Source organism: Equus caballus, chromosome 1 (assembly GCF_041296265.1).
Source record: "Equus caballus isolate H_3958 breed thoroughbred chromosome 1, TB-T2T, whole genome shotgun sequence".
NCBI lineage: Eukaryota > Metazoa > Chordata > Mammalia > Perissodactyla > Equidae > Equus > Equus caballus.
Window position 1 is genome coordinate 188879276 of NC_091684.1, and position 27832 is coordinate 188907107.

Below are 27832 nucleotides of genomic sequence, written 5' to 3' on the forward strand. Positions count from 1 at the left end.
ATTAAGGAATAAGGTATAATACTGGAATTTGAGATATGGGGGTAAAAAGAGTTATTGTATTCAATTAATTCTTATAAACTCGATATGCTGTGTTTTTCTTAGGCCAAAACAACCTTCAAAATATTTCAAATGAGTGAAGAACGACTTAAGATAGCTATAAAAGATGCTTTGAGTGAAAATTCCCAACTTCAGGAAAGCCAGAAACAGGTTTGTACTGTATAGGGACTCCTCAGCTTGTGCATATGTGGTTGTGAATGTTCTGGGCATACATGCTAGGGGCAAGCGTGGGCGTTTCCTGGAGAGCACGAGAGCAGGGCAATCTCCTGTGTGTCCTTTGGTGTCTCTCTTGTGTAGGAATCAAAAGTATATACTCCCAGCACCCGCTTCCCTGTGGGGTGAAGGTAAGCCGTGGGCATTCAGCATCTGGTAATCACAGCCAGTAGCATTTAGCCCCAGCTCCTCAAAGCCAGACTGAGTGAGGGCAGAGGATGAATACCCGTGAGAGTTATTGAAGCTGTGTGTCTGGGGCCTAAGGACAGAAGCAGCTCTGGTGAGCACACCTAATGAGGACTGAGCTGTTACCCGCCTCCTCTCCTTCACACACAGACAGTCCCACACACCCAGGTACATGTCCTCTCCCACTGTTCTCCCAATACAGTTATACTGTTTCAGTAGGAAAACTGTTGAGTGATTACATTATTTGTGATTTTCTAAGTGTTACTCGCAGCTGAGCCATGTGATGTGCTCTGATTACATATTCTGTTTTAGCTAACATTTTCTTTGTCCTCAAGCTAATAGTTGTCTTGTTTCCTGTAAGCTTATCTGTAATTCATCTGTATGCTCTCTAGTTCTGGAGGTGTAAATATCTTATTTATGCATTCAAACGCGTTGGTTGATCTACTGATTTCGTTTTTTTCATGAAGCGATTCTGCCGGGGGTCCTCCATCCTCCTGGTCTGGTAGGAGCTTGTCCTCCAGCTCTGTCATGCTTCTGTTGTCCTGAGGTTTCCCTCCCCCCATCCTTCCCCTGCTCTTTCTCCTGTGTTGGATCTTCTACTCCCTGTATCCGAGACTTGCCCTTTTATGGTTAATTCTCTTGATTGGCTTCCTGAGAAAGAGGTGTAGGAGGTAACTTTTAAAAAACTCGCATGCCTGAGAATGTCTTCCTCTCTCACGCTTACTGACGTTTTGGTTGGCTATCTTCTGGGTTAGAAGTTTTTTTTCTTGAAACGTTGACATTATTGCTCCCCTGTCTTCACTTTCTGGTTGCTCTTGAGAAGGCGTATGCTGTTTGGGTTGCTGAACCTTTTTTGTGATGTGCTCTTTCCCTCTCTGGAAGCTTTTAATATCCTTCATTGTTTCCAGTTCTCTGAAATTTCTTGGTGCTGTGCCTTAGTGTGGGTCTTTTTTCAAGCGTTTGTTGGACACTCTCCATCTGGAAACTCTTGCTCTGGCTCTTCAGTTCTGGGAAATTTGCTTGAATTATTTTATACTTTTTTGGGTGTATTTTATATGAGATATGATAATTATTTGAAAGTGTCTTCTTTCGTTTGTCTCTGTGGAACTTTTGTTTACTTACTCTGATATTTTTCACTTGTCAGAGTTCTTTGTTGTTTTGCTTATGGCTTCTTGTTTGATGGATGCGGTGTCTTGTCTTGCTGAAGATGTTATGCTTTTTTTCTTTTTTGAAGTGTTTTTCAGTTCCCATGTTTCTTTGAGTTCCTGTTTCTTCTGTTTTATCTAAGAGTTTCTTTTTTCGGATATTTGGTGATTCCTGGCTGTCTACTCCTTTAGTAGTGACGCTCTCCACAGCTAATTGGCAGCTCTGCGTCTATTAGTGGCGGGCTCTTCTGTAGGATGATCTGGTGAGGGTGTTTTCTTGGAGAATCCCCAGTTGGTGGTATCCGAAGACCATTTCCACAGGGACGACTCCTCCCCAGTTCCCATTTCAGAGGTTGAGCCTGTTTGCCAGCAGTGAGGTGAGAGCTCAGTGGGGTCAGGGACACTGGTATCTCACTGTTTAGGAAGTCAGCTTTCACTTACGGCATTTATGTTTTCAGTGTCACTCTCACCTTCACCTGGGCCAGGTGTCCCAGAGTTTCAGGTTCCACCTCTCCAGAGAATAACCCTCTTAGCTTTTGCCAGATGTGTGTGTACGTGTGTAAGTAGGTGTGTGTGTGTGTGCGTGCATGCGTGTGAGACGATGGGGGCTGGGGTGGAGGGCGGGGTGGACTGAGAGCAAGAATGTGTGTATGTGTGTGTGCAGGGAGAACAGCGGGCACTTTCTCACTGCTTTTTATGCAGACTTTTGGGCAGTCCTCCTCATCTCAGTCCCACTCATACCCCAGTACGTGTGCCTCCAAATCAGGAGCCCTTCTGGGTTGTTCCAAATCAACCTGCCTTGGACTTTCCCATCGTCTGCCTTAGACTTCAGCTCTGTCTGGTCTGCTAAGTCTTTTACCATGCTTCCGTGTCTTTCCACTTTCCACTTCTAGAATTGTCTTTTTCGCCATTGCCTATCCTCTTTTTCCCTTGTGAGTTTATGATTTGTCTTTTTCGCCATTGCCTATCCTCTTTTTCCCTTGTGAGTTTATGATTTTTTTTTCTAAATATCTCTAGTGTCATCTTAGTAGACTTCAGGAGAAAGTAGTAATAAACCCTGTGTTAAATTTACTATGTTGTAATCAAAAGTGGCCTTTTCTATCTTGAAAAAAAAATTGCACTTAGACTGTCTTGCCCTTTACACCTGCTTTCGTCTAACTCCTTTTTAATCACCAAAGTTCTTAAAATAAACTGTTCTGTATTCACTGGTTCCGTATCCTAATACATTTCTTCCTTTACTGTCTAAGACTGCAAACTGTGTGTGCAGTCTTTTTAGTAACTCACTAGACAAACCACCTAATCACCAAATCCAAGTGTTTTTCTTTCTTTTTTTCTTGTTTTAAAGATTTTATTTTTCCTTTTTCTCCCCAAAGCCCCCCGGTACATAGTTGTGTATTTTTAGTTGTGGGTCCTTCTAGTTGTGGCATGTGGGATGCTGCCTCAGTATGGCTTGATGAGCGATCCCACATCCGCGCCCGGGATCCAAACTGGCGAGACCCTGGGCCGCCGGAGCAGAGCACGCAAATTTAACCACTCGGCCACGGGGCCAACCTCCTGAGTGTTTTTCTTTAATCCTCATTCGTTTTTATCTGTCAGTGTCTTCTTATTCTGTTATACGTTCATAGAAAAGGATTAGTTTTTCTTGTGCTAGGGAATATACTAATGAAGCTTAGTTTTGCAGAGAAATCCAGTAATTACTGTTTGATAGAATAGAGCTTAAAGACTTTAAATAAATTTGGGCTTCCTATATATATATACATATACATATGTATATATGTGTATATGTATATATGTGTTGTTTCTTTTGTGAATTGCTCATTTTTTTTTTTTTTTTTTGCCTATTGATCTTTAAGAGCTCTTTGCATGTTAAGGTTATTAACCCTTTGCTACATATGTTTTAAGAATTCTTTTCTAGTTATTTGTTTCTTTTTAAATTTTGTGTTATTTTTTGATTTGTGAAGCTTTTAAGTGTTATGTAGTCAGGTCTATTTTTTATAGTGATCTTTACCTTTTATGTCATGTTCAGAGTCTTTCCTCTCCTGCAGAAGTATATACAGTAAAAGATTGTTTATGCAGAATTCAATCTGTTCCAGATTAATAGTATTTCTGAAGGTTAGTTATCTTAACCAGAAAATAGCACATGATTGAAAAAACAAATTTTAATACAAGTAAGGTATGGCATGTTATATGGGATATCAGGAATGGAAAGAAATGGTCAAATCTAACAGATATCTATGTCTCAAAAAACCTTTTATTTGATATAAATTTATTATGTAAATCAAGTGAAGAATGTTTGTCTGTTATTTCACATTACCCCTCTTTTGAAAGTTCTTTGAAACAGGAACTGGCCCTTCCCTCCCTCCTTGTCTCTTTCCATCCCTTCCTCTCTCCCTTCTTGGCAACACTTTATGTTGTATGATATCTATTAACAATACACCTAAATATATTAAGTGCGTCTACATGTAAGTGTGATAAGATAACATGAGTTCCTTTTCTCTTTTTGTGGGATTTGAATTTTAGCTTTTACAAGAAGCTGAGGAATGGAAAGAACAAGTGAGTGAACTTAATAAACAGAAAAGAGCATTTGAAGACTCCAAAGTGTATACAGAACAAGTTCTACATGATAAGGAAAATCAGATCAAGGTAAATGGCCCTGCTGGTTTAGTGACTGCATCAGCTGGAATTTTATACTCATTCTGAAATTTGAAGTTTTTTGTTTTTAGCTGCTTTTATTTTGATAATTTATTTGGCGAATTTGAGGATGTTTACTTTTTTGGCGTACATTCCAGTTTGTACCAGTATTGTCATCCTTGCTGCCAAATGCTCCTTGAAGACTTGTAGATTTGTAGAATATGTATCAACAATCCATGTGTCCTTTTTTCCCCTCCCCTCTGTATTTTAGCCTATGAGTTTAATGGAGAAAGAAAAATAAGAATGGATTTTACCTGTTGTCTTTAGATTTCCATCTGTTTCTGTTGATAAGAAGAGGTTGGAAAAAATTTTAGAAATTGGACAGATGAAGTTATATGTATTGGGTGAATATCTTCAACTCATAGATTAGCTGGCGTCTGTACTTTCACAGAGATGAATACTTTTAAAAAATAAACCTAATTGAAGCTTGACTCTAAAGGAGTGGAATAATTGCTGTTAGTATTAGGATTGGTTGACTTTTTCTACTCCCTCTCTCCCCCTCCTACCCCTTTTTTCCTGCCTAATCTTTAAAATCTTACACTTTCAAGATGCTCAGGTGTGAGTATCAAGTAATAAGATGTAAAACTAACATTCTGTAATCTACACAGTGAGATGGATGTTGTCATCTTGAAAGCTATGCATTTATGCTGTTTATGTTGCTGCTAAGGATGCTTTCAAGATTTCAGTTTCAGGAGTTGTATTCATAATTTGGCATACTGTTTTACTTTTTTTCCCCTGAACTTACTCTACTAAAGGACTTGGGATGCTTCCTAAACAGAACAAGAATGAGATGCTGATCTCAGGCTTTCCTCAAAGCTGTAGGCCACATTGTCTGTGCCTGGAACTCTCAAGAGGGAGGAGATCGAAGGGTGGAAATTATAGAGCAGAATGGGTTTTTGGGTGGGTCCTTCCTCAGAAATACATGGCACAGTCATTTTATTATCGTTTTATCATTTTTTTCTTTATGTCAGTTGAACTTTTCAGCTAGTTGTTTACTTGAATAAATCGGATTTGTGATCTTTTTATATATCGCGTATCTCACTTGTGGATCTGACTTCACACAAAATTTGCTGTCACGTTAATGGCCACTCTTATTTGTGACATGTGAGGAATGTCATATAAGAAAATGTTTTGTTACTTTATGGTCATGTGATCCATTTAGCAAAAATGGGTCATTATCGGGTATTGTATTTGATTTAGGAATATCTGGTTTTTATTTTTAACTTTCAGAGTTTAACAGTCAGTAAATGGTACTTTTTCACAGTATTTATGTATCTTAGAACCAGATGGAGAATGAGAGCTCATGTACTGTAATCTGTGTGGATTGAATTTTGAACTACAACTGTACGTTCAGAAGTTGTCAGACCATTAGCATAAGGCATTGCCCTCTCTCTTTTTTTCCCCTTCACTAAATGTCAAGTCTCTGACTGAACGCTTGCTAAAGATGAAAGACTGGGCTGCTGTGCTTGGAGAAGACATGACGGATGATGATAACTTGGAACTGGACATGACGAGCGATTCAGAAAACGGTTTGTACTCAGCTGTTAAGTCATGACTCCTGCTTTTGCTAAAAATGGTGACTGGCTCTTGTATTTCCGTTTAGTGCCCATGTGCGCCATGTTCTTTTCGCACCTGTGCTTCCACAGCTTGTCTGTCTGTCTCTAACGCTCTGTCCCTCTCTCACTGCCCCTCACAGTTAAGCTTCCGCTGGAATATCGCCTTTTCAGGAAATCTTTCTCCAGCTGCTCCGACTTACAGCTCCTTCTCTGTTCTTTTGTATGTTGTACATATCTTTGTTAGAGCAATTCTCACATCGCATCACAATCATTTCCATGCCTGCTTTTTCCTGTACTGTAACCTAATCAATGGATGGGTGGGTAGTTTGAAACATGAGTATAATGTAAATGGATACCTTAGGATACTTCTTTTCTTTGCTGTGGGTAGATTGTTCCAATGGTCACAGTGTTTTAATCTTGGCCATCCCAAATTGTTGCCACTGCTGGTTCCAGTCTGGAAACTCAGGCAAACGTTAGGTTCACTGTATTCTCAAACCAGTTCCTTTGACAAAATTTTTATTTTGACACAATTATAGACTCACAGGAAGTTGCAAAAGGAATGCAGACAGGTCTTGTGTGTCTTTCACCTAGTTTCCCCAAGTAGTAGTTCTGAGACTTTTATGTCCTTTCTCTTTTCTCTGCCTCCACCTCCTGCATAATTAACAACTTTATTACGGAGGAGAAGGAGTATGATTTTTAGCAAATTTTCCTTGATGATGGCATTAATGTGTTGGGAAGAAAATTACATTCTCAAATACACGCAGATCTGTTTGTACTTTTTCACTTCTGCTTTATCTTGTAAGAAATAACCATTTTTCTAATGAGAAAACTCATGCTCGTTTAATGTTATTTTAATTTGGAGTATAATTTTACGTATTTGGTATGCTGAAGGATTCCAGGAATAGTTGAGACGGTGGACTGCATTTAGGTGAATCCCCCATCCTTGTTGATACTCTCTTTTTGGAGTTAGCAGTGAAGACCCTTGTTAAAGGATAGCATGATGCTTCAGGGCTTTCACTGTTTATCTTCCTAGGAACAAGTCTGCCTTATATCAAAGCAAGGAGAGGGGGTGTGAGGCTCTAGTTGAGTGAACTAGTAAAACCGTTTGGATATCTGTTGTGGCATTGTACTGTTTTCCCAATTTATTGTTATGTTTTTGTTTTTTACTATAGATAATCCACCGAAAGGCGGTTTGAAGAAACTGATACATGCTGCTAAGGTTTGCATTGCTACATAAGTATAAAGAATTTAGGGAAAGAAATGGAGCATTCATTAAACCCATATGACCTTAGTAACTATTTTAAAAGTCCATTTTATACTTACCACATTAATAGATCAGAATTTTTGGAAGTGATGAGAATTTTCTTCATCAGTTGCTTTTTTCTTTTTTATAACTTTAGAAATTGATACTGTTAATTCTTACAATTTGTCATAATAAAAATTTTCAAGGTGTGCACTCATTTCTTTGGGTAAGGAATATATTAACAATGTTTATTATATTTTCTCTCCTACTTTCTTCTGAGCATTCTTCTTCCTCTGGTCTCAGTATTTTCTTGTTCCTATTGCCCCATATCCTGTTTTGAGAAGTAAATACTAGATTCGCTTTCTCCTGTTTTATCCCTTCTCTTTTCCAACCTAGTAGTGGTATCCTGATCTTTACTGATCCATGGTAAGTCTTGGTATTGTAGTTTGAAGATTGCTTCAATCAAAGCTTACGTTTTGCAAGTGAACAGAGTGAGAATAGCCGCAGTTTAAGCATCCCTCGCTGATCTCTATCCCTGTTCTGAGATTTACAACTATTGATGACTTTGCTCACTTTCCAAGGTGGAATCCTCATTGTTGGTTTGTGCGTTCTAGGCAATAATTTCATCAAAGTGGTAAAAGACCTTCAAAAGTTTGGGATGGTATATTGAGATTTTTTGGGTTTTTTTGGTATAACTGATTAATGTTACTTTTTTCCTTCTCCCATTCTTTGAAGTTAAGTGCATCTTTAAAAACCCTGGAAGGAGAAAGAAACCGAATTTACACTCAATTATCTGAAGTAGATAAAACAAAGGAAGAGCTTACAGGTAGGTAATCTGTATACTTTTAAAGTTTTTCTAAATAAATACATCTCCTTATAGAGAATGGCACCGTTCATTGACTCAGTTATGGGAAGACCCAGGTTGATTGTATTTTTTACTATTACTTTTGTCGGCTATTTGTGCAAACTTAGTCCTGAGTTTTTTGTTGTTATTGGTAAAGGCATGTCAGTTTCCTCCATGTTGATATGAAATTAAAATAATGGAAGTGTTTTAAAAAACATGTAAAACCATACTTACCTTTGAATTTCAGTGTTGTATGTGTGGTATGGTTTTAGATGTTGAAAAGTAGCGAATTAAAACTTAATTTTTAAAAATCTTTGTTAATTGCAAAATTGATCAGATGTTTTTGTAGTGTTGTTTTCTCCTGTAATGTACATGCATGTGGATCAGCACCTGGAGAAGGAGTGATGTTAGGCCTATAGACCTGAAGTGTTTTTTTTTCTTTGAAAACATTTTTATTTTGTTGATAGTTCTTTTTTTAAAAGTAACCAAATTCTGTCAGATATGCTTGAATTTTTTTTTTGAAGTTGATAAAGTAGCATCCCATTTTGTAAAAAAGAAAAATTTACCGTGACTATTTGCATAAAAAAAGAATGGAAGGACATACTTATATGTCAACAATGATTATCTTCAAAGTTGGGATTATGGATGGTTTTCTGTTTTCTTTTTACTTGTCTGTATTTTGAAAAATTTTTACAGTGAGTAAACTCTATTTATGATAGAACACTTTTTGAAAACATTGAACACCAAAGATACACATTATTAAAAAAATTGTAGCCCTATTCACATGATGTTGGTAGTTGGATATTTTTTGGATTTTGAAGAACATTAATATTAACTTAAAAATAAAGTTTGCAACATGTAAAACATAGTACTAAAAGCCGTGAGAGATTTACAGAAGGAAAAGATATGGAGCCTGCTTTCAAGGAAGCTGTATTTTAGACTGTTAACAGGCTAGTGAGGAACTGTGTGGAGTAAGTGCCAGAATAGCAAGGAATTTGCTCACAGTGACTCCATCCCTTAATACAAGTTCTTGGTGAATCTTTATTATTTTCTAAAGCTAGTATTTGGAGACCCTATGCCTGTACCCTTCTTCCAAATCTAGCTTTCTTTTTCTAATGGGCCGTGAAAGATAACTTTTTATAATTGATCTTCTATTCATAATAGGAAAGTTTTCTTCTAAACTGTTTCCCCTCTGCTCCTGCCTTTTTGGTAATCATTTGCAGAGCTCTTCTGAGATACAGAGGGTTTGAGACAAAATTGCTACAGCAGAAGTACAAAAATATAATGAAGATTTAAGTGTTGGTTTATAGTTTTTTCTTCAATAGGGTTGATCCAATTTTACTAGAGATGATATCCAACAGTAATGTCTGTTAAGTGACTGTTCCTGGCAATGGCTTAAAGCCAAGGTCAACAGATGTTTTTCTGATATAGATTTAAAAATTTCTATGGAGAGAAAGATGCGCACAATTTCTTGGACATTTAGTCATTTAATGTTAACATATTAAAGTATCTTTTTGGTGTGTACATTTAATTGATGTTATAGAATAATTACATTTTATTACGTGTAATTGCTAGAATTTTAATGCGTGTTAGTATGATTTTGAAGCTGCTCTCCTTAGGCAGAGTGAGTTTTGTATTAAGATTTGTGATGGTGATTCATACACGTTTTGGGAGACAAGGAGTTCAGAGTTGACATTATTATGTTGGAAAAGAAATGAGGTTTTAAAAACAATCAATGCACTAATTATAACGCATTCAGAATTATTTTAGAGTTGTTAATTTGCGTTTTTATAGGTGATTCTTTTAGGTGGTTTAGGAGTCGAAACAAAGCTGAAGTTGGTGTTTTTCTCTCTGGTCTTGATTTGGTTTAAGCTAGCAGGAGTGTTTGTTATTAGAAGATCCAGATTTCTGCCTTGACTCATAACATATCAAAATTTAAGCTTAAAAGGAGGGCTGAGTAGAAGTTTAAGTATTAACAGGTAAACTTTTTACTAGATAAAAACAGTCATTGTTCATCTTGTGAAGTAGTTTCACAGGGAATCTTGAACTAAAAATATTTGTCTTCAAAACTCTCATCTCCAAAACTTTCCTAGAATTTTAGTGGCTTTTGACTCCCAGACTGAAAATTAGATGCTAGAATTAGAATATTGAAGGTTTTAGGAAATTTTTAAATAATAAAAAAAATTTATAATAATTTATATAACTCTTTAATTAAAATACTGAAAAGCATTTAGGTGAAAAAAATACCTTATGGATTTTCTGTTGTTGGAAAGAATTTGGTTTATTCATAATTTAATATTTTTAGTAATTTTTATCTTTATGAAATGTTAATGTGCAACTTAAAATATTTACTCTTTTAATTGTGACTTTTAAAATTTTTCCATAGAGTATATTAAAAATCTCCAGAGCGAACAAGCATCTTTACAGTCAGAAAACAAAGAGTTTGAAAATGAGAATCAAAAGCTTCAGCAGAAACTTAAAGTCATGACTGAACTGTATCAAGAAAATGAAATGACACTGCACAGGTAATAGTAATGTTGATAACGCCACTGCAAGGCAAGTAGAATAGCGTAGAAATACTGCATATTCAGCTTGTGTGATTATTCAAAGTTCTTAATTTATGATCGGATTATAGTTTATCAATTCTTTTTTAAGAAAATTATTTGATCTTGAAACACTTTTTCTTCAAGGAAGAAAATGTTGTAAATGATGTTGGAATTTTCAAGCTAGTTTATAAAATTCTTTTTAATTTCTAGTAAATAGTCAGCAAATTATGGCCTGAAGCTTTCTAACACTACAAGCTAGGTCCGGGAATCTGGGTGGGACATCCTAGTAATCGAAGTAGCCATTAATTCCATCTCTGGTATCTGTAAAACTGATTCCTCTCCCCTGGGTAAATCGCTCCTGCCCAAATGTTCCTCGTCTCAGTAGATGGGGGTGTCATTTGCTGAGCTGAGTTGCTCAGGGTAGCCGCTCAAGCGTCCTTGACTCCTCTCTTTCTTTTATATCCCATATTCATTCTATTGTCAAATTTTGTTAGCTTTCCTCTATCCTGAATCTAACCACTGTTCACCTCCTCCCGTCCTCCCCCGATCGCAGCCATCATCACTTAGGACCGCCTCATTGCGCGGTGTAGTACAGAATAATGTGGTAGAGTACTGCTCTATTGCACTAGCCTCAGGAGTGGTCTTTCTCTGTTCGCTCTTAACTCCCTGCACTGTGTTTTCAGCAGCATGATCCTTCTAAAACCTAAATTATGGGTATTGTCACTATCTTGCTTGGAACTTCCATGTGCCTTCATATCACGATTAGAATTTAATCGAAAGCTTTAATCGTGGCCTAGAAGACCCTACAAGATCTGGCCGCTGGATACCTCTTTAATTTCAGCTTATTCATTTTCTTTTTCCCTGGCTCCCCTCCAGCCACTGACCTGGTTGATGCTCTTTGGCATGCCAGCGCGTCTTTACCTCAGGCTCTTTGACTCTTGCTTCTTCTGCCTGAAACGCTGTTCCTCGCTGTTCCACCATAGAAGGTTCAGTCTGTCATTTCTCTTGGATCTAGATTCAAGTGTTGCCTCAAAGAATCCTTGTCTGCCTGCCCTAACTGGAATAATACCTGCTACTCCCTCTCCCCTTATCTGGCTTTGTTTTTCTCTGTAGGCTTTAGTATCCTCCGATGATTCATGGATTTTCTTTATTTATTTAGTTTTCCCCACCTTAAATGTAAACTCCAAGAGAGAATTGCTTTATTTTTTTCTTTTCCATATTCCCAGTGCCTAAAACTATGCCTGGCACGTGGTAGCTATTCATTATGTATTTGTTGAGTATATGGATAAATATGTTTAGTGCCTTTGTATATTGGTGTGAAAGAGTGTGTGCATGAGTGTGCTTGTGCCTGAATGCATAGGTACACAGAAGACCCTAGAGATACCTATTTGGAGACTTCAGATTTTCAAATACCAATATAGCACATTTTTTTCATCAGAAAAGGAAATAAAATATAACAATCTTTCAGGCCCTTTTGAATACTTAATAAAAGTTATAGAGTTTATCCTTGTTATTTGTAGACTATATTTGTGAATTCACCTACTTGAGAAAGTATATTTGTAACCCAGAATCAATACTCATGGAACTTTAGTGGTCATTCAGAGACATGCACAGAGTGGTGAAAAATTTGAATTGCCCACTGTGCATGATCCCAGTTGAGGTCAAACAAGGCGATACTCCACATTCTTATTTTAGCTCTTATTCTGTGCATGAGTGTTCTTTACTCAGTGTATTTATTACCACATTTTTTATGCTTTTTTTTTTTTGAGGAAGATTAGCCCTGAGCTAACATCTGCCACCAATCCTCTTCTTCTTGCTGAAGAAGATTAGCCCTGAGCTAACATCCCTGCCCATCTTCCTCTATTTTATATGTGGGACACCTGCCACAGCATGGCTTTATAAACAGTGTGTAGGTCTGCGCCTGGGATCTGAACCAGTGAACCCTGGGCCGCTGAAACGGAGTGCATGACTTAACCACTACACCACTGGGCCAGCCCCCACATTTTTTATGCTTTTTGTTGGTGATTTAGCTGTTTAAAATGGCCCCCACGTGTAGTACTGAAGCGCTGTCTAGTATTCCTAAGTGCGGGAAGGCTGTGGTGTGCCTAGTAGAGAAATACATGTGTCAGATAAGCTTTTCTGGGGCATAAGTTTTAATCCTGTTGGCTGTGAGTTTGTTGTTAATGAATCAAGAAAATATATTGAATCAAATGTCTTTAACAGAAACACGGAAAACAGGGTTGTGTATTGATTGATGAAAATGTTGTGACCAGAGCTCCCAGGAACCGAACCCTGTGACTCCCCTAGGAGCAGGGGTTCAGTGTTTGCTGATTGAGGGTTTGTGGTTACTTGATAGAATGCGACCTGCAGGAATAATGAGATTCTGCTGTGTGTATTCGGAAACTGGCAGAGGACATTAACACTCCATTGAGGTCAGGATGCTGGGTGGTTGCTTAGGCTCCTTCACTGCCAAGTTGCATACTTCCCTCGTGCTTTGGATTCAATTCAGAATTTAAAACCTTGCTGTTCATGGAATTCTGGGCCACGTGGGACTGCTCAGGGTATGAAAGAGAAAGAAACTCGACCAAATGCAAGACCTGCGGAGGAGCCTTATGGTTTCCGTCAGCAAACCTAGGAATGGGCCCTTCTTTTTAGGTTAGGATGAAAGATATCGTGAGTAAATTTTGTACATAAAAGGGATTATTTGGGATGAAAGAAATACTTTTGAGGGTATCTTTTGAAGAAAAAATAAATGGTTGCTTATGGAATTTTAATGAGTAATGTTTAAAATTTCAAAGAAGAAAAGATGTTTTCTGTAGGTATTGAAAGCAGGGATGGGAAGCTGAGTAGAATCCTAGCTGTGTCTGTGTTGTTCATATCGTGATTTCATTTATTACCCTGAAATGCTTTGAATTCCCAAAATATTGTATATTCCATTCTTATATTTAAATTAAAATGTTAACTACTCAAATTCAGTGAATTATGCCTCTGATTGTTCTTCAGAGTAGATTATAGAGAGTTGATAGTCCCAGAAAAATGTTAAATTAAAACTCTTGCCTGAATCAGACTGATTCAGTCATTTTTTAGATGCTATATTGATGTTTTTCATGACTGATACATTACATTACTAGCACTTTCCCAAATTTCATATTGGAGAGAAGGAAATAGGAGGACACAGAAGCTCGATGTGTTGCTTGAAGTATGTGCAGTAAGATGTGACTGTCTTTGAGTTGTATCACTAGGTTTTCTTTCACAGCGTGATTTCCGTCATTAATGAGCCTGCCAGAATTCAAGGGGAAGGGTCATAGACTTTACCTCGCAGTGGGAGGGGTGTCAGAGAATTTCTGGCCCTTTTCAGTCTTCACAGTCTGTAAGAACACAGCTCTCTTCCGTCTCTAAGCCCGTCACACTTTCAGGCTCTTCCTAGGGAGATCACTTTTATTTTCTTACAACACCTATGAAGCGATTGACGTGAGGAGCGCTTTCTAAGCCATAGGTGAGGTAGCGTGTAGAACAGAAAGCTTTTCCTGCTGCCCTGCAGAAGTCCTTCAGTGGTTTTGTCATGTTCCTGCCCAGAGATCGTGAAGAAAGGGAGACATCCATAGTTGGGAGTCCCGATGTGTTTTCCTGTGGTGTTCAAGAAGTATTCTCCAGGGCAGTGTTGTTCCTGATCCCATGTGAAGCAGCGTGGGTTTAGTGGGGTCACGATTTGCTAGGTCTAGGCCTTGGCCCCGTTATTTGGTCTCTCTGTGCTTCATTTTCCTTTTTGTAAAATAGTACCCTTCTTGTAGAGCTGTTGTGGTAACTGAAGATGATAATACATGTAAAAGTCTGAGGACTGTTTGTGACGTATACTAATGGCTCAATAAGTTAGCTGTTATCATTGTAAGAACTCTAGAAGTAGTCAGTAGGACTAGTGCTACTACTCACTTTATTTACTCTGGGTTCATTATGAGGGTTTTTTTGGATGAACTGACCTGGAAGCCTAATCACTACTTTAACAACTGAACAACCAATTTAAAGATTATTGAAACCCAGTTCGTTAGTTGGTGACTTCTCGTCTAATACATGCAATGCTTCGTTACAAAAAGGCATGATAAATAATATGTAGTCATCATAGTTTTTATTAATATTTACCTTTGACAATCTTATTTCTATGACAAATTCTTCGAGATAACTCTTGAAGCTTCTATATTAGTAATGCTGTATTAGATAAGAAGCTTTACAATATTCAATTCCACACCAGGAGTATTTACACAGATACTTTTTTTAATTGCATATGATGTTTTTAGTGGTATTATGCAAATTGCTTTGGGAAGCACCACTTGTGCTATAATTAAAAAGATATAATTGATTATTTTATGACATGTAGTAAAAGAAATAAAATGCTTTTTGTTTTAAGGAAATTAACAGTAGAGGAAAATTACCGGCTGGAGAAAGAGGAGAAACTTTCCAAAGCAGATGAAAAGATCAGCCATGCGGCCGAAGAACTGGAGACCTATAGGTATTAAATATATTTTATCCTTTTCTTTTTGAGGTTGGGAGAGTATCCAAAAACCTAATATTAGGAAAAATGATAAAGCAACTAAAAAAAAATAAAACAACATATTTTTGTTTCATTTGATGTCTTGCTATTCTTCAATTTTACAGAAAATAGGAAAAAGAAAAAATGTTTTTCTTTTAGCATGTGTGATTTTAAATCTTGTGCATTAGTTGTATTTGAATATGAGCAATCCTATTTTATGTTAATGTCAAGAAATTTATGAATCGCTATTAATTTCAAGGTCTTTCCTCTTTGGTTCAAATGGAGAGGAGTGTATCCAACATTAATGAGCTGAAGAACTATGCCGTAAAAAGAAGAGTGAGCCACAACTAAAGTTCTGTTTATAAGACTATGAGTCTAGTTTTTACCTTGGTTTGCTCCTCATTAGTTCCATGAAAATAATAGAAAACCCAGAGAAAATAAGGGGCAAGATTCAGCAGTGTCCCCAAAAGTCATGAGACTTCATTTTACGTTGGGAAGAGTAAGCTTGAGTTTTATCCAAATAGAAGGAATTATCTTGTTAGTCTTGTAAAGCTAATAAGTAACATTTTACTTCACACAGATTGTTGATTTCCAAGAATTCTAAGATTATAGTCATCTGAATAAATCTTTCAAGATCATGCCTCTTAAAAAAAAATGAACCAATATAGCATATAAATCTTTGCATGACCTTTGGTTTAGGTCATCCTAAGTAAAGCTTAATTAATGTTGAAATTACATCAGGAAAAAATATACTTTAGAACCTCTTAAAGGTGATTATTGTGTAGAGTTCTGCACTTATTTTTTACATGAAACAAAGCACTCTAGATGTCCTAATTATTATTTTCAGTAGAGATACTGTTCTATCATTTCTTAGTATATGTTAATAGTAGAATGATTATTTATTCTTTATAGAAAGAGAGCCAAAGATCTTGAAGAAGAATTGGAGAGAACTATTCGTTCTTATCAAGGGCAGGTATGTGTGTGCATGTGTGTGCGCGCGCGTGTGTGTGTGCGCGTGTGTGTGCATGTGTGTGTGTGTAACTTCAAACAGTTCTGATGTGTTTGAACTGGTATCTCTGTCGTGATGCAGGAGTATAGTTACCTGACTAGTTGTGTGCCTCTCCTGAGGTTTGCCTGTGGCTGTGGAACATTTCCAGGGAGCCCGGGGTTCTGGTTGAGAGACCCTGTTTAAAGTTGCCGTGTCTCCCGCTGTGCTGGGAGTGGGGATTGCATAAACAAATAAACGTGTCAGCATCTGGTCTCACATTCAGTTGGGCCGGTTATCTCTTAATTGGCAGCTCCTGTTGTAGTTGATTATTGCATAAAATAGAAGTTTACTGGACAAAAATTTTAGTTGTCTTTACATTCAGTGTCTGTTTTAAAAGTGTAATAGGGTAGAGCGTGTGTATATGACATTTGCTTTAAAATGTTACTGACTGACTTTTCAGAGATACTTGTTATTTTTTGAGTTTATGAGTTGTGTCCTAAATCATAGTGGTAGATGTGAATGTTTTTAATAGTTACCAGTAGTATTTTAATGACTCTCTTTTTCAGATTATTTCCCATGAGAAAAAAGCACATGATAATTGGGTAAGTATTAATTACTCTTAAGCTCTTTTGTCAAATTGTTCTTTTTCCTAATTTAAATGAGCGGTGTGATAGGTACACTTTTACACCAAAAGTAATGGTAGTATTTTAAAAAATCAGTTTCTTTTAATTCACCAGTCGTGAAATTGTGTTCCTTATGAACTGAATACCTTGTTACAACATAGTTATTCAAAGAATCTGATGTTTCCGTCTCTGCTTTCAGCATTGTTTCTTTGCAAGGAGTTATCCTCTCTCTGGGGACAGTGATGTAATGTTCATGGATTCATTCTTTCAGGGTGCTGGATTGCCACTGCTTATTAGGGACAAATTACTTAAAATTCTCTGGGGCTGCTTACTTCTCTGTAAACAGTGGATTGGACTCAGTGATATCTAACATCCCTTCTAGTTCTAAAAGTCAGATAGCTCAGGTATCTGCTTCTCACTGTTGAATACTTGATAGACTTTAAGGAAAAGGCCACTGTGAGAAACGGCATGTCAGTGCCCCAGGGGAGACCTGTATGAGGAAAGGACGGGGATGCAGGTTTTGACTCATGATAAGAATGACCCTTCTACCATGTGGAGCTTTTGCAATAGCTGACCTTTGGGGGACTTGGCCCTAAGAGTCTACAAGGGGAGGCACTTTGCACAGTGGGTGCAGACATGGGGTCTGGAGTCGGCCTGTCTTGTTCATATCCTGGTTCCATCACCTGCCACCAGTTTCCTCACCTGTAAGATAGAAGTGTCAGTAGTTCCTATTTCCTGGAGTTATTGTGATGATTAAATAAGACAACTCATGTCAGGCTGTCAGCCGGGTGCCTGACACGTAGAGCACTCAGTGTTAGCTGTCATTATCACTATGTTATACTGAAGCTTGGAAGATATTTCTTAGGCGTCTTAGGCATAGATATTTCTTGGAGTGGAGATTCCAGCATAGGGTGAGAAATTAGATACATTGAATGTCAAGTTCCTTTCCAATTCTAAGATTTTGTATGCTTCTGTATTGAGGGCTTGCTCAATACAGTGAAGATTCGTTAATGAATTAAGCTGAGCTTGGAAATGATGATTTTAGTCTTCTTCACCACTCCTCACCACTTTCTTTTCTTTTCTTTTTTGCTGAGGAAGATTACCCTGAACTAACATCCGTGCCAGTCTTCCTCCACTTTATATATGGGCTGCCACCACCGCATGGCCGGCAAGTGGTGTAGGCTCATGCCGGGGATCCAAACCTGCAAATCCAGGCTGCCGAAGCAGAGCGCACCAAACTTTTAACCACTAGGCCATGGGGCCGACCCTTCCTCACCACTTTCTAAGCACTCAGATGCAGATTATTTTTTAAAGATGGAGAGGAATTGAGTTTATTAATATCTTGTGTTCTTGGGACTGTACTTAAAGGCATTTTACATATATTACTCAATCAGTCCACACAATAACCATAAAATAGGTATTATAATTCAGGTCTTGCAGATGACGGAACAGCCCGAGGTCACACAATCAAAGAGTGAAGAATAGAGATTGAAATTTTGACCTTTTAGATTCTAAGTCTCGTGCTTTTTCTGTTACTGTATATTGAATTTCTTGTTTAGTAAATGACATTAACTTTTTTTAAAAACTTGCGGAAATGCCCTTTATGTCTTAAAATGAAAAGATATTTTTCAGGCTTTATAAAAATAATAAATACTCATTAAATAAAAGTTCATATGATCTCACTCATAAGTGGAAGATAAAAACGACAAAAAAAACAAACACATAGCATTGGAGATTGGACTGGTGGTTACCATTGGGGAAGGGGGAGAGGGGAGGGCGAAAGGGGTAATTAGGGTCACATGTGAGGGGATGCACTATAATTAGTGTTGGGGTGGTGAACATGATGTAATGTATACAGAATTCGAAATATGATGTGCATCCGAAAAAAATAAAAATTAAAACAAACAAACAAACAAAACAAAACAAAAAAAGTTTAGCCCATATAGAAAGGTACAAAGAAGTAACCAAGAATATCACTTTCAATTATTCCATACTTTTTTGAATACATTTAGACATAAAAGCACATATATGTTTAAAAAAATGGAATCATATTATATATTACTGTTTTATAACCTGCTTTCTTTACTTAGTATATCATAGGTATTTTTCTATGAATGTTTCATAATTTATATAAACCTTTTCTATTTGATAAACCTTTAGTTTGTTTCTACTTTTTTACTGTTATAAATAATTTCATAATTTCAGATGTTACTTTTTCCATTGAGCATTTCTTTGCTGCATCCTTTTAGCTATAATCTTTTCTTCCTTTGAACTCACATGGTACTTTGTTTTTATGTGTCCTGTGGCAAGTACCATAGTCATTTATATTTGTGCCTACCACAGATTTAAGCTTCTTAAGATAGGGACTGTTTCTTTTCCCTTAACATCTGTACCTGATAAAATGCTTTTTTGCAAATTGTAAGTATTTACTTTCTGAATACGGTGTTTTACCGTACAGCATGGTCATTCATTGAAATTACAGTTTTACCTAACTTTTAAGTGTAAGCTTTTCAAGAGCCTGTAATTATTTGCCATCATTTATTTTTATATGTTTTTTGTAAGTATATCTTTAATATTGTTAGCACTATAATCACAGTAGAATTTACTTTTGACTTATTAACTATGCATTGTTTTGTGCCTTATACTTAAGAGTAGATATGTCATACTATCCTACATAGAAAACATTTAGAAGTAATTTTCGTTCTGCCTTGTTGAAGTTAAATGAATTGATATTTTATTAACTAAAATTGTTATGGTGTCATTCTTTTTTGTTAGTACAAAATTGATTATATGATTATATACTGGAAAATGATTTACACGTGAAATCTTTTTGATAGCGAGTGCTAAAATATGGTTAAGCTTTTTCGTGTGTGTGAATATTTACATAATTTATTCTTTGGCCAGTTAAAGTCAATTCTCACGTGTAGTTCACAATTTTAAGTGACTGTATTTGATAGCAGAGTTCTTTTTGCTTGTAAAGAGTTGTGGTTATAGACTGAGTCAGTTTACCTACCTCTGTGGGATGGATGCGCTTGCCCCAGTGGGTTGGTTAGTTTGGCAGGTCTGACGTTCCGTGCTCTGCTGCCTCTGATCTGCAGAGTCCACGGAATGACTGGGGAACACGCACTGTTCCATGCAAGTCTCACCTGTGCCCACAGCTATTTGGAAATAGTGCATGTTCTTGGTATTTATTATAAGTGTAAGCTTTGTTTTCTATAACATATATACTCTGATTTTTCTAACCTTTTATTTTATTAAATAAAAGTGTCACTAAACAAATATGAAAGCCTATAGGAATAGAATCTTTACAGTGCTGTGTACTTAAAGCAGCATGCTTTGCTTCTATTCAGCCATTTAAAAAAATGGCCCCTGTCACATCCTGTGAACTGTTTTAGACCTTTATGGTTTCACAGAGTCGCGGTGATTTCTCTCCAGAGACAGTTGCCTGCTTTCATGGTGGTGCTCCCATGGATAATGGCCCTGAGTCCCCATTCCCATCACCTAAGCTTGGGTCCTCTTACTTCACGGCTCTTGTCATGTTATTTGGATATTACAGCGTCAAATAATGCTAATCCTTGACTTTGCACCTAGATAACAGCATTCATTGGCACGTACATGATGCAGCTCCAACCTTAGGCTCATGTCTTCTGGTTACATGAAACTCGTTCCCTTTAAAGAAATTCTGAAATTAAAAATCTTTACATTGTGTTTCCTGAAATAGATCCTTACTTAAGTGATTGTGATTTTGTATGTTCTCATTGTGATATTTATGTATGTGTATCTTTCATTTTAAGTTTGTATAAATGTGTTTTAAAAATGTATTATTTTCTTTAAGTTGGCAGCACGGAATGCTGAAAGAAACCTCAATGATTTAAGGAAAGAAAATGCTCACAACAGACAAAAGTAAGTATTTTAGTGGGAACACTTTAAAAACTTTCGTTATTACTTTTATTCTTAGTTATTTTATTAATTAGTTAATACTTTTATAAGGATAAACAAGAAAACTTGCAGTGAATCCAGCATATTTAGTGGTGAAACATTTATTAGTTTTACTATAAGTTACTAGATTTTTTTGTTTGAAACTCTTGTCTTAGAGAGATCACTCTAACAGAAGAAGGAAACTGTTCACATATTCTTCTGTAAAAAGGGTAACTTAAAAAATTTTTTTTAATAACTGGAGTAGGTAGAAGGAGGTTACAAGGGATGGAAAGACAAAGAATGAATCTCTTTGACATAGTAATTCTCAGAGTATCGACATCTTTTAGTTTATAAGTGGACAGAATAAATGTTTATTATTTCTTCTCATCCCCTGGTTTTATCGTATTGAGTGGCCTTGCTTTACAGTAATAAAATGAAAGGGAGAATAAAAATTTACAAGGTATGATCGAAGGGAACAGTAGATGCTTTTCTGTCAGGATTGTGACAGTCTTCCCAGAGTGTTATAATTTCTTGCTAGAATGTACTATTAACATTATCCAATGTTAGTTTTAGTTTTCTTGCTTGGCTTTTCTACTCAGAAATTAAAACTAAAAGATTAAATGTTTTATTTCAGATCTGATGACCAAGAACTAGAAATAAGATTCTTTAAAAAATTTGAAGACAAACGGTTTAGGAGTAAAATAGTAGGAAGAGTTAATCGGATTTGTATTTTATGTTATGATTGGAATTATATGGCTAGCATTACAGTGGAAAGCACACATGAGTCGGAGCGGGAGCCCTGTGTTTTATTCCAGGCACTTTTATTTTGAGTAAATCATTTAAATTCCTGCCTCAGTTTCCGTAGTTGTAAAATGAGAGACATGAACTGGTTGACCTTGGAGGACCCTGCTGTTTGTAAAATGTGGATTCTGTGCAGTAGTACTGATGGTAGTCTGTTTTTGAAGAAAAAACAAAACAATTCCAAACCTCAATGAAACATCACTGCCACCAGGCAAAAAGAAACCTCTTACCCCAAAATAACTAGTGGGGGATGTAGAAAGGTGCTTTGGTCAGAATAACTTGAAAAGATCTGTTTCTTCTGTGCAGATATTGAGATAGTGAAGTGTAGCTCATACTTGATAGTGACATTTTTCTTGAAATGTGGGTGCTTCTCTTGGACGAGTAACTTAGAGATGTTTGTTCTTTATTTGCAGATTAACAGAAACAGAGTTTAAATTTGAACTTTTAGAAAAAGATCCTTATGCACTTGATGTTCCAAATGCAGCATTTGGCAGAGGTAGCATTTTTTTTTTTTAACCCCTCATTTAAAATACATATATATGTATATATTGCACATAGAGTTTATATTAGTGTAAACTAACACTATTATTTATAAATATTTTAGATTTTGGACCCAGGGTTGTAATCTTAGTTCTCTCGTAGTCTCCCAAGTTTCTGAGTTTTGTTTCCCTAGCAATAATGGAAATAATTGCTGCCTCCCTTTCTCAGTGCAATTTTATAAGATGCTACATGTTTAGTACCTTGAGCTCCTTGAAAAGCAAAGTGCTTGGCATGAAGTAAGCTACTCATTAATTAATTTTGGGGAGAATGAATAAGGAATGCTTAAATGGAATAACATTGTGACTGTTTACATATTAACTATTCTTTGGACTTTGCTTGCATTATAAAAGTAAGAATTAAAACAGTTGGGTTTTAATTATTGAAAAGTATTAATTAAAAAAGTGGGAAAACCTTAATAATCTGAGCTTTGATTGCTTTAATTATCCCCAAGAGAGAACAAGGTTTTTGGAAGATGTATTTAAGATTTCAGTCCATTCGTTAATGAGTTAGCATTAATGCTATCCCAAATACTTTAGATTTTTCAAAGTAATTTCAGTTGAAATTAAGCTCCTGAGGCAGTGAAAAGAAACCTATCTTTATATAGGTGGAATCCCATTTTAATAGCCGTTGAAAAGTTTTAAAAATCACTTTTGAGAGTCCAGTTTTCATTAACGTGAAAGTCTAGTTCTACTTTTCTTTTTGGTGAGGAAGATTGGCCCTAAGGTAACATCTGTTTCCAATCTTCCTCTTTTTGCTTGGGGAAGATTGTCCCTGAGCTACCATCTGTGCCATTCCTCCTTTATTTTGTATGTGGGATGCTGCCACAGCATGTCTGCCAGGGGGTGCTGTAGGTCTGTGCCCAGGAACTGAATCCTGGCCGCTGAAGCAGAGCACGCCAAACTTAACCACTGTGCCACTGGGCCAGCCCCCTACATTTTAAAAATAGCAGGTTATTATGAATTTCAAATAGTAACAAAGTTTGGAGTGGGGGGAATTATGCAGAAAAAATTTTTGTTTGAACCTAATGCAGAAGTCCCAGGGTAAATAATGCCTTGATCTTTTGTTGTAACTATATTTGAATATTATATAAGCTACACAATAAATTTAACATGTTTAAAGAGTGTTATTTTGGTGGTATTTCAGTTTCTTTTTTGATGTTGCTGTTGATTTTTAGAAGCATAACTGTAATTTGGGAGGGGTGAAGTTTGTAAATGATAGGGCTCTTGGTTATATGGTTTGTAGATAAAGTGATTTATTTGATGAATTAGTATATGCAAATTGAATTTTCACTGATAATGAGTCAAAAGTAATTTCTGATAGTTCAGAGTATTTTGTGTGTTTTTCCTACTTTTCAAAATCTGAACTTTACTCAAATAATTCGTGGCCCAATACAGCCTATCTGGCTCTACTTTAAACTGAGCCCTTCCACATTACAACCCTCACCAGCTGAAATATCTGGAAGCTTAATACCGTTAAAAACAAAACCAAACCAAACTTTATCCGCCCCCAAATCCTCTTATAACTCCAAAATATCACCAGTATCCCTTGCTTAATATTGTATGGTTATTTAAGTGTATTACTTACCAAGAGGATAATGTTTTTATTGACTATAGTGTCCATTTGCTAGACAGACCTCAAAAACACAGGGTTCCATATTTAATTCTATTTCATATTAGCAAAGCCCAAGGCATAATTAATTTTCAGGACATGGATTAACCGTAAATTGCAGTGGGATGACCTGATGGTAATTGTTGACATGGAATTCTAATCTGTAGTGTAGCTAATTGAAGCTATGACTTTAAATATGCTGTTTTAATTATTCCAGAGCATTCCCCATATGGTCCCTCACCATTGGGTCGACCTTCACCTGAAACGAGAGCTTTTCTCTCCCCTCCCACTTTGTTGGAGGGCCCACTCAGACTCTCACCTTTGCTTCCAGGGGGACGAGGAAGAGGTATATTGTTTAAACATCTTTACTGCTCTAGATTTCTTCCTTCCTGTATATTTTCATCTCCACTTATCTTTTAAATGATCTTTAAAATAAACCTTTGGAAAATACAGGCATTCCTTGCACTTATTGTGGGTGACTTTTGTCTGGAAAAGGAGCTCTATGACATCTAATTTTAAAATATTTTTCTCTTAGAAACGGTGTTATAATAGATTACATTTTGATCAAGCGCTTGATGCATATATTTTAAAATCATATTTGACTTCTTAAAAATGACATATCATACTATGTAATATAAAGTTTTATAAAGAGTACAGAACATACAATAATAATATAACCTAGCATAAAACTGTATTTAATGAAGCATTACTAGAGTGTAGAATTTTTAAAATCTTTTTTTACTTCATTATCATGATCTTTGTATATAGAAAATCAGAAAGGAAGGCACCTCTTTTTAGAGTCCAGGAATTCAGAGGTGTTCTCTTGTAGGCAGGGTTTTCATGGGAACCTTAAAGGAGCCCTGACTCATTTGCTAGTGCTTGTGGGACTGGCCCGAGATTGTCCGCTTTGTTGCCGCCTCCTGTGTTTTTGGGGATCTCAGGAGCTGCTTCCAGCTCGCGCTCGCCGCTGGGCTGTCTGCATCTGCCGCGTCAGCGCTCACCTGGTGTTCCCTGTGCAGCTGGATTTCTTCCTTTGATCGCTCACCATACTGTGTTCACTTTGTCAAGTTGCTTTAAAATTTCCCCTTGAATTGTGGCAAAATTCAACCATAGAAAGCCCTGTTTATTCCAGGATCAGAAGTCTTAGGTTTTTAGCCCAAGTCTGTGTCTAGTAAGGGCTGGTGGCCTTCTTCCCATGTCGTGTCCCCCTCCCCCGCTTTTTATCAGTGATTTTAGCAGATTGAATCTGCGGTAGGAACAGAAAGTAATGAGGCTAAATAAAACACCAAAGCTAAACCCAACCTGCCAACGCGCGTATATTCAAAAGGGTACTGCTCATCAAAATAGCCTCTCAGGGAGTCTGTGGACTCAGTCCCGCTGCAGATGGTCCTCAGCCTGGGGACGCTTCAGAGAGAGCCTCTGCTTCTGTGGGCTTTGAACCGAAAGCTGCGAGGGAAGGAGGCTGACTTGCAGTCTGACACTGGATTCCAGGAGAGCTTCGTTCTGAGCACTCCAGGAAGGGGACTAGTTTAGAAATTCACATGTGTGCTGTAAGTGCCCCAAATCTGTTTTTCCCCCAAGTTTTTACCTTGTCCTACAGTGAAAAATATATTTTATCTCATGTCATATTACACACCAACATAAATGCAGTTGAAACCTGTTACATGCACTAGTCCTACCCTTACTAGTTTTGATGCTTTCTGATATTGTCTGTTCAGTTCTGTTCCATTTCATTAAAAAAAATGTGGATTAAGACTAAGTTGATTTCGTATACCACAACAGGTTGCAGCTACCAGCCTGAAAAACAGTGCCCTAGAAATAAGGGTGTAATTGGCTAAACTGCAAATGTGAATCACTGGGAATTGAATGGCATAAGTCAAGGACTGCTTGTAGCCAACGAAATACTTGGAATTAGAGTGAAAATTACCTTTCATTTCTCCTCTCCTATTTAAATTACTTCCCTCTCCTTTTTAGTTACTTTCAAGATACGATGCGTTTAGATAATTTGCAAGGGTGTTTTACTATTTGTTAGAAAAGATACAGAAGTTTTAGGTAAGTTACCAGCAGGTCTTAAAAGAGTTGCTTTGGACTGAAAGTTTCTATGACCCACTGAAGAAGGGTGGGCAGTGCCCTTCCTCGTCCTTCCTTTTATTCTCTCTTTAAATTTGAGAGTTTGGATGAGATATGTGTTTAAACAAGATTGAGTATAAGGAAAATAATTTCTTCTTAGGGTAAATTGTGTGTAACATTTGGTCTGAATGAAATGTTGTACCCTTTAGCATTTTCCAGTTTGCAGGTTTTCACCTGGTGGTCCATCGGCCTGTATGGTGGTCCATCGGCCTGTATGGTGGTCCATCGGCCTGTATGGTGGTCCTCTGGAAGTGAGCGGTCAGGAGAAGCCTTTGAATGTCTCCTTAGAGATCTATGCTTCCCTCTAGAAGAACTCAGCCTCGTTGACTCTTGCAAATTTCTTACCAATTTAACTTTCTGCTTTCCCAGCCTTTTTCTTCTAATGAGCTGATTAGAAGGATGAGCAAGCTAGAAGGGAAGATTCGGGGAATTTACAAGAATGTACAACTATAGAGAAAAGAGATAGGTTGTCCTTCTGACATAAAAGTCAGTTGACCTCCTGGCTTTACAAAAAAGAGTAGATAGAAAACTTTAAAAAAGATTACTATATATTAAAAAAAAAATGCTTATACTGATTTGCACAAGGTACTGAAAAAAGGTCAAATTAATTTGTCTCTTTTCTTAAAGGAGGTACTGAATGTGGGAAGCATTTTAGAAAGATTTCTATTCAATTTTTGTTTTTGTTAAAACTGTTCCATGAAGGGAATAAGCTTTTGTTTTCTGGGTAATGTAATTTAGAGAAGACCTCATTCCCCATTAAATGACAGATAAATGAGGTATTAATATATTTTGTTATTTAATGGTTTAAAGTTTTTTTTACATTTGTCTTTTCCATTTTAATTGAATATGAGTTATTAACTGAGGTACCATCCTTTCTATGGTCATAAGAAGGGAACTTTAAAATGATTTGCCTCCTTTATAAATGTAAAGATTTTCTTATCCAGATGAGCGTTATTGTGTTCAAAGTGTTTATTCTAATGGTGGTGATGTTTTTGAAACTCTTATTTTAGATTTGCCTTCGGAGTTGTGAGCTCTTTTTGAAGGTGAATTTGATATTTATAAATTGCTAAAAACCATTTAAAGCCAAATTTATCTGGTGGGTATAAAGTTTGTAATCAGACTGGTTAAAATTATTTTGGGGCAGAAGTAGAGAGAGACATTGCAACATTGAGATGCAATTTCTTGAGTGGCTCTTAGGTTAATCTGAGTACATTTCTGAGAGAGTTGTTCTAAAAAATACTTTGAGTAGTTGCAGAATTATTACTGTTTTAAAGGAATCACGCTCTCTTTGGCTATTAGCAAGTTAGTTTAAGCAACAAAACCCTCATTTTAGAGTTATCTATTCATCTGGTATAGAAATCTTTACAATTTACTTTCTACTCTTATTTTCAGACTTAGTATTTATAATTTACAGTTTAACCACTGGTTTATATATGTAAATGATGATGGTGATAACATTTAAAAGTGAATGTTATAGGCAAATGTTTGTTTATGCACGTGGCAAAGTTATTTGTCCTCGTTGTCCTAGAAATGGCTTTGGCAGGATAGAGTTTAGTCTCATGTGTCTTGGGGAAACTTTGTTGGAATCTGATTGTTTTCACTTTTTAAAAAGTGTCTGGATTTTATTTGATGATAGATATTATACTCCCTTTTTAGATAAAACAGTGTTGTATTTTTTTTCTTTAATTAGGCTTGAGAGGCCCAGGGAATCCTCTGGACCAGCAGATTAGCAATGAAAGAGGAGAGTCAAGCTGCGATAGGCTGACTGACCCTCATAGAGCGCCTTCCGACACGGGGTCCCTGTCACCTCCCTGGGACCAGGACCGCAGGATGATGATCCCTCCAGCAGGTATGGAGAGAGTATCGCTGTGATTTATGTTTAAAAGGCAACCAGTAAGTGCCACATACAAGAATGGGAGAAAAGAGGAGGACGCGTGTGCCGTGTCTTAAGAAAAACCAGGATATACATTAGAGAACAATGATAACAGATTTCCACACAGAATAATTAGGGGTAATTGTTCACATTACAGAAAGCGGTTTTACCCCCCCAAATGGAATGTCTTTATTGTTTTTGTTGCTCATAGAAGTAGTACATGTTTATTTTAGAAAATCCAGACAAGGGAGAAAAGGCATAATTAGGAAAGTAAAAGAATCCCCCTCGTCATTTTAGCATGCGCCTCCCAGAATTTAGTTTTCTATCTTTGGGGATTTTTTTGCG

General features: G+C 36.8%; 1 protein-coding gene across 17 annotated transcripts in view; it reads left to right on the forward strand.

Annotated features, from left to right (window-relative positions):
- The window catches only part of MIA2 (MIA SH3 domain ER export factor 2), an 88117-nt gene that overhangs the window by 41998 nt on the left and 18287 nt on the right, over positions 1 to 27832 (forward strand). For 8 of the 17 annotated variants that reach the window (XM_014734174.3, XM_023624352.2, XM_023624369.2 and 5 more), the window contains 13 exons: positions 103 to 207; positions 4122 to 4244; positions 5713 to 5821; positions 7021 to 7067; positions 7827 to 7917; positions 10322 to 10460; positions 14884 to 14985; positions 15919 to 15979; positions 16561 to 16596; positions 20453 to 20520; positions 21750 to 21832; positions 23702 to 23830; positions 27305 to 27463. In XM_014734174.3, the coding sequence (XP_014589660.2) occupies positions 103 to 207; positions 4122 to 4244; positions 5713 to 5821; positions 7021 to 7067; positions 7827 to 7917; positions 10322 to 10460; positions 14884 to 14985; positions 15919 to 15979; positions 16561 to 16596; positions 20453 to 20520; positions 21750 to 21832; positions 23702 to 23830; positions 27305 to 27463 (1252 nt within the window). The remainder of the gene's footprint in view (positions 1 to 102; positions 208 to 4121; positions 4245 to 5712; positions 5822 to 7020; positions 7068 to 7826; positions 7918 to 10321; positions 10461 to 14883; positions 14986 to 15918; positions 15980 to 16560; positions 16597 to 20452; positions 20521 to 21749; positions 21833 to 23701; positions 23831 to 27304; positions 27464 to 27832) is intronic. The other 9 variants (XM_023624357.2, XM_070274556.1, XM_070274600.1 and 6 more) reach the window with 2 other exon arrangements.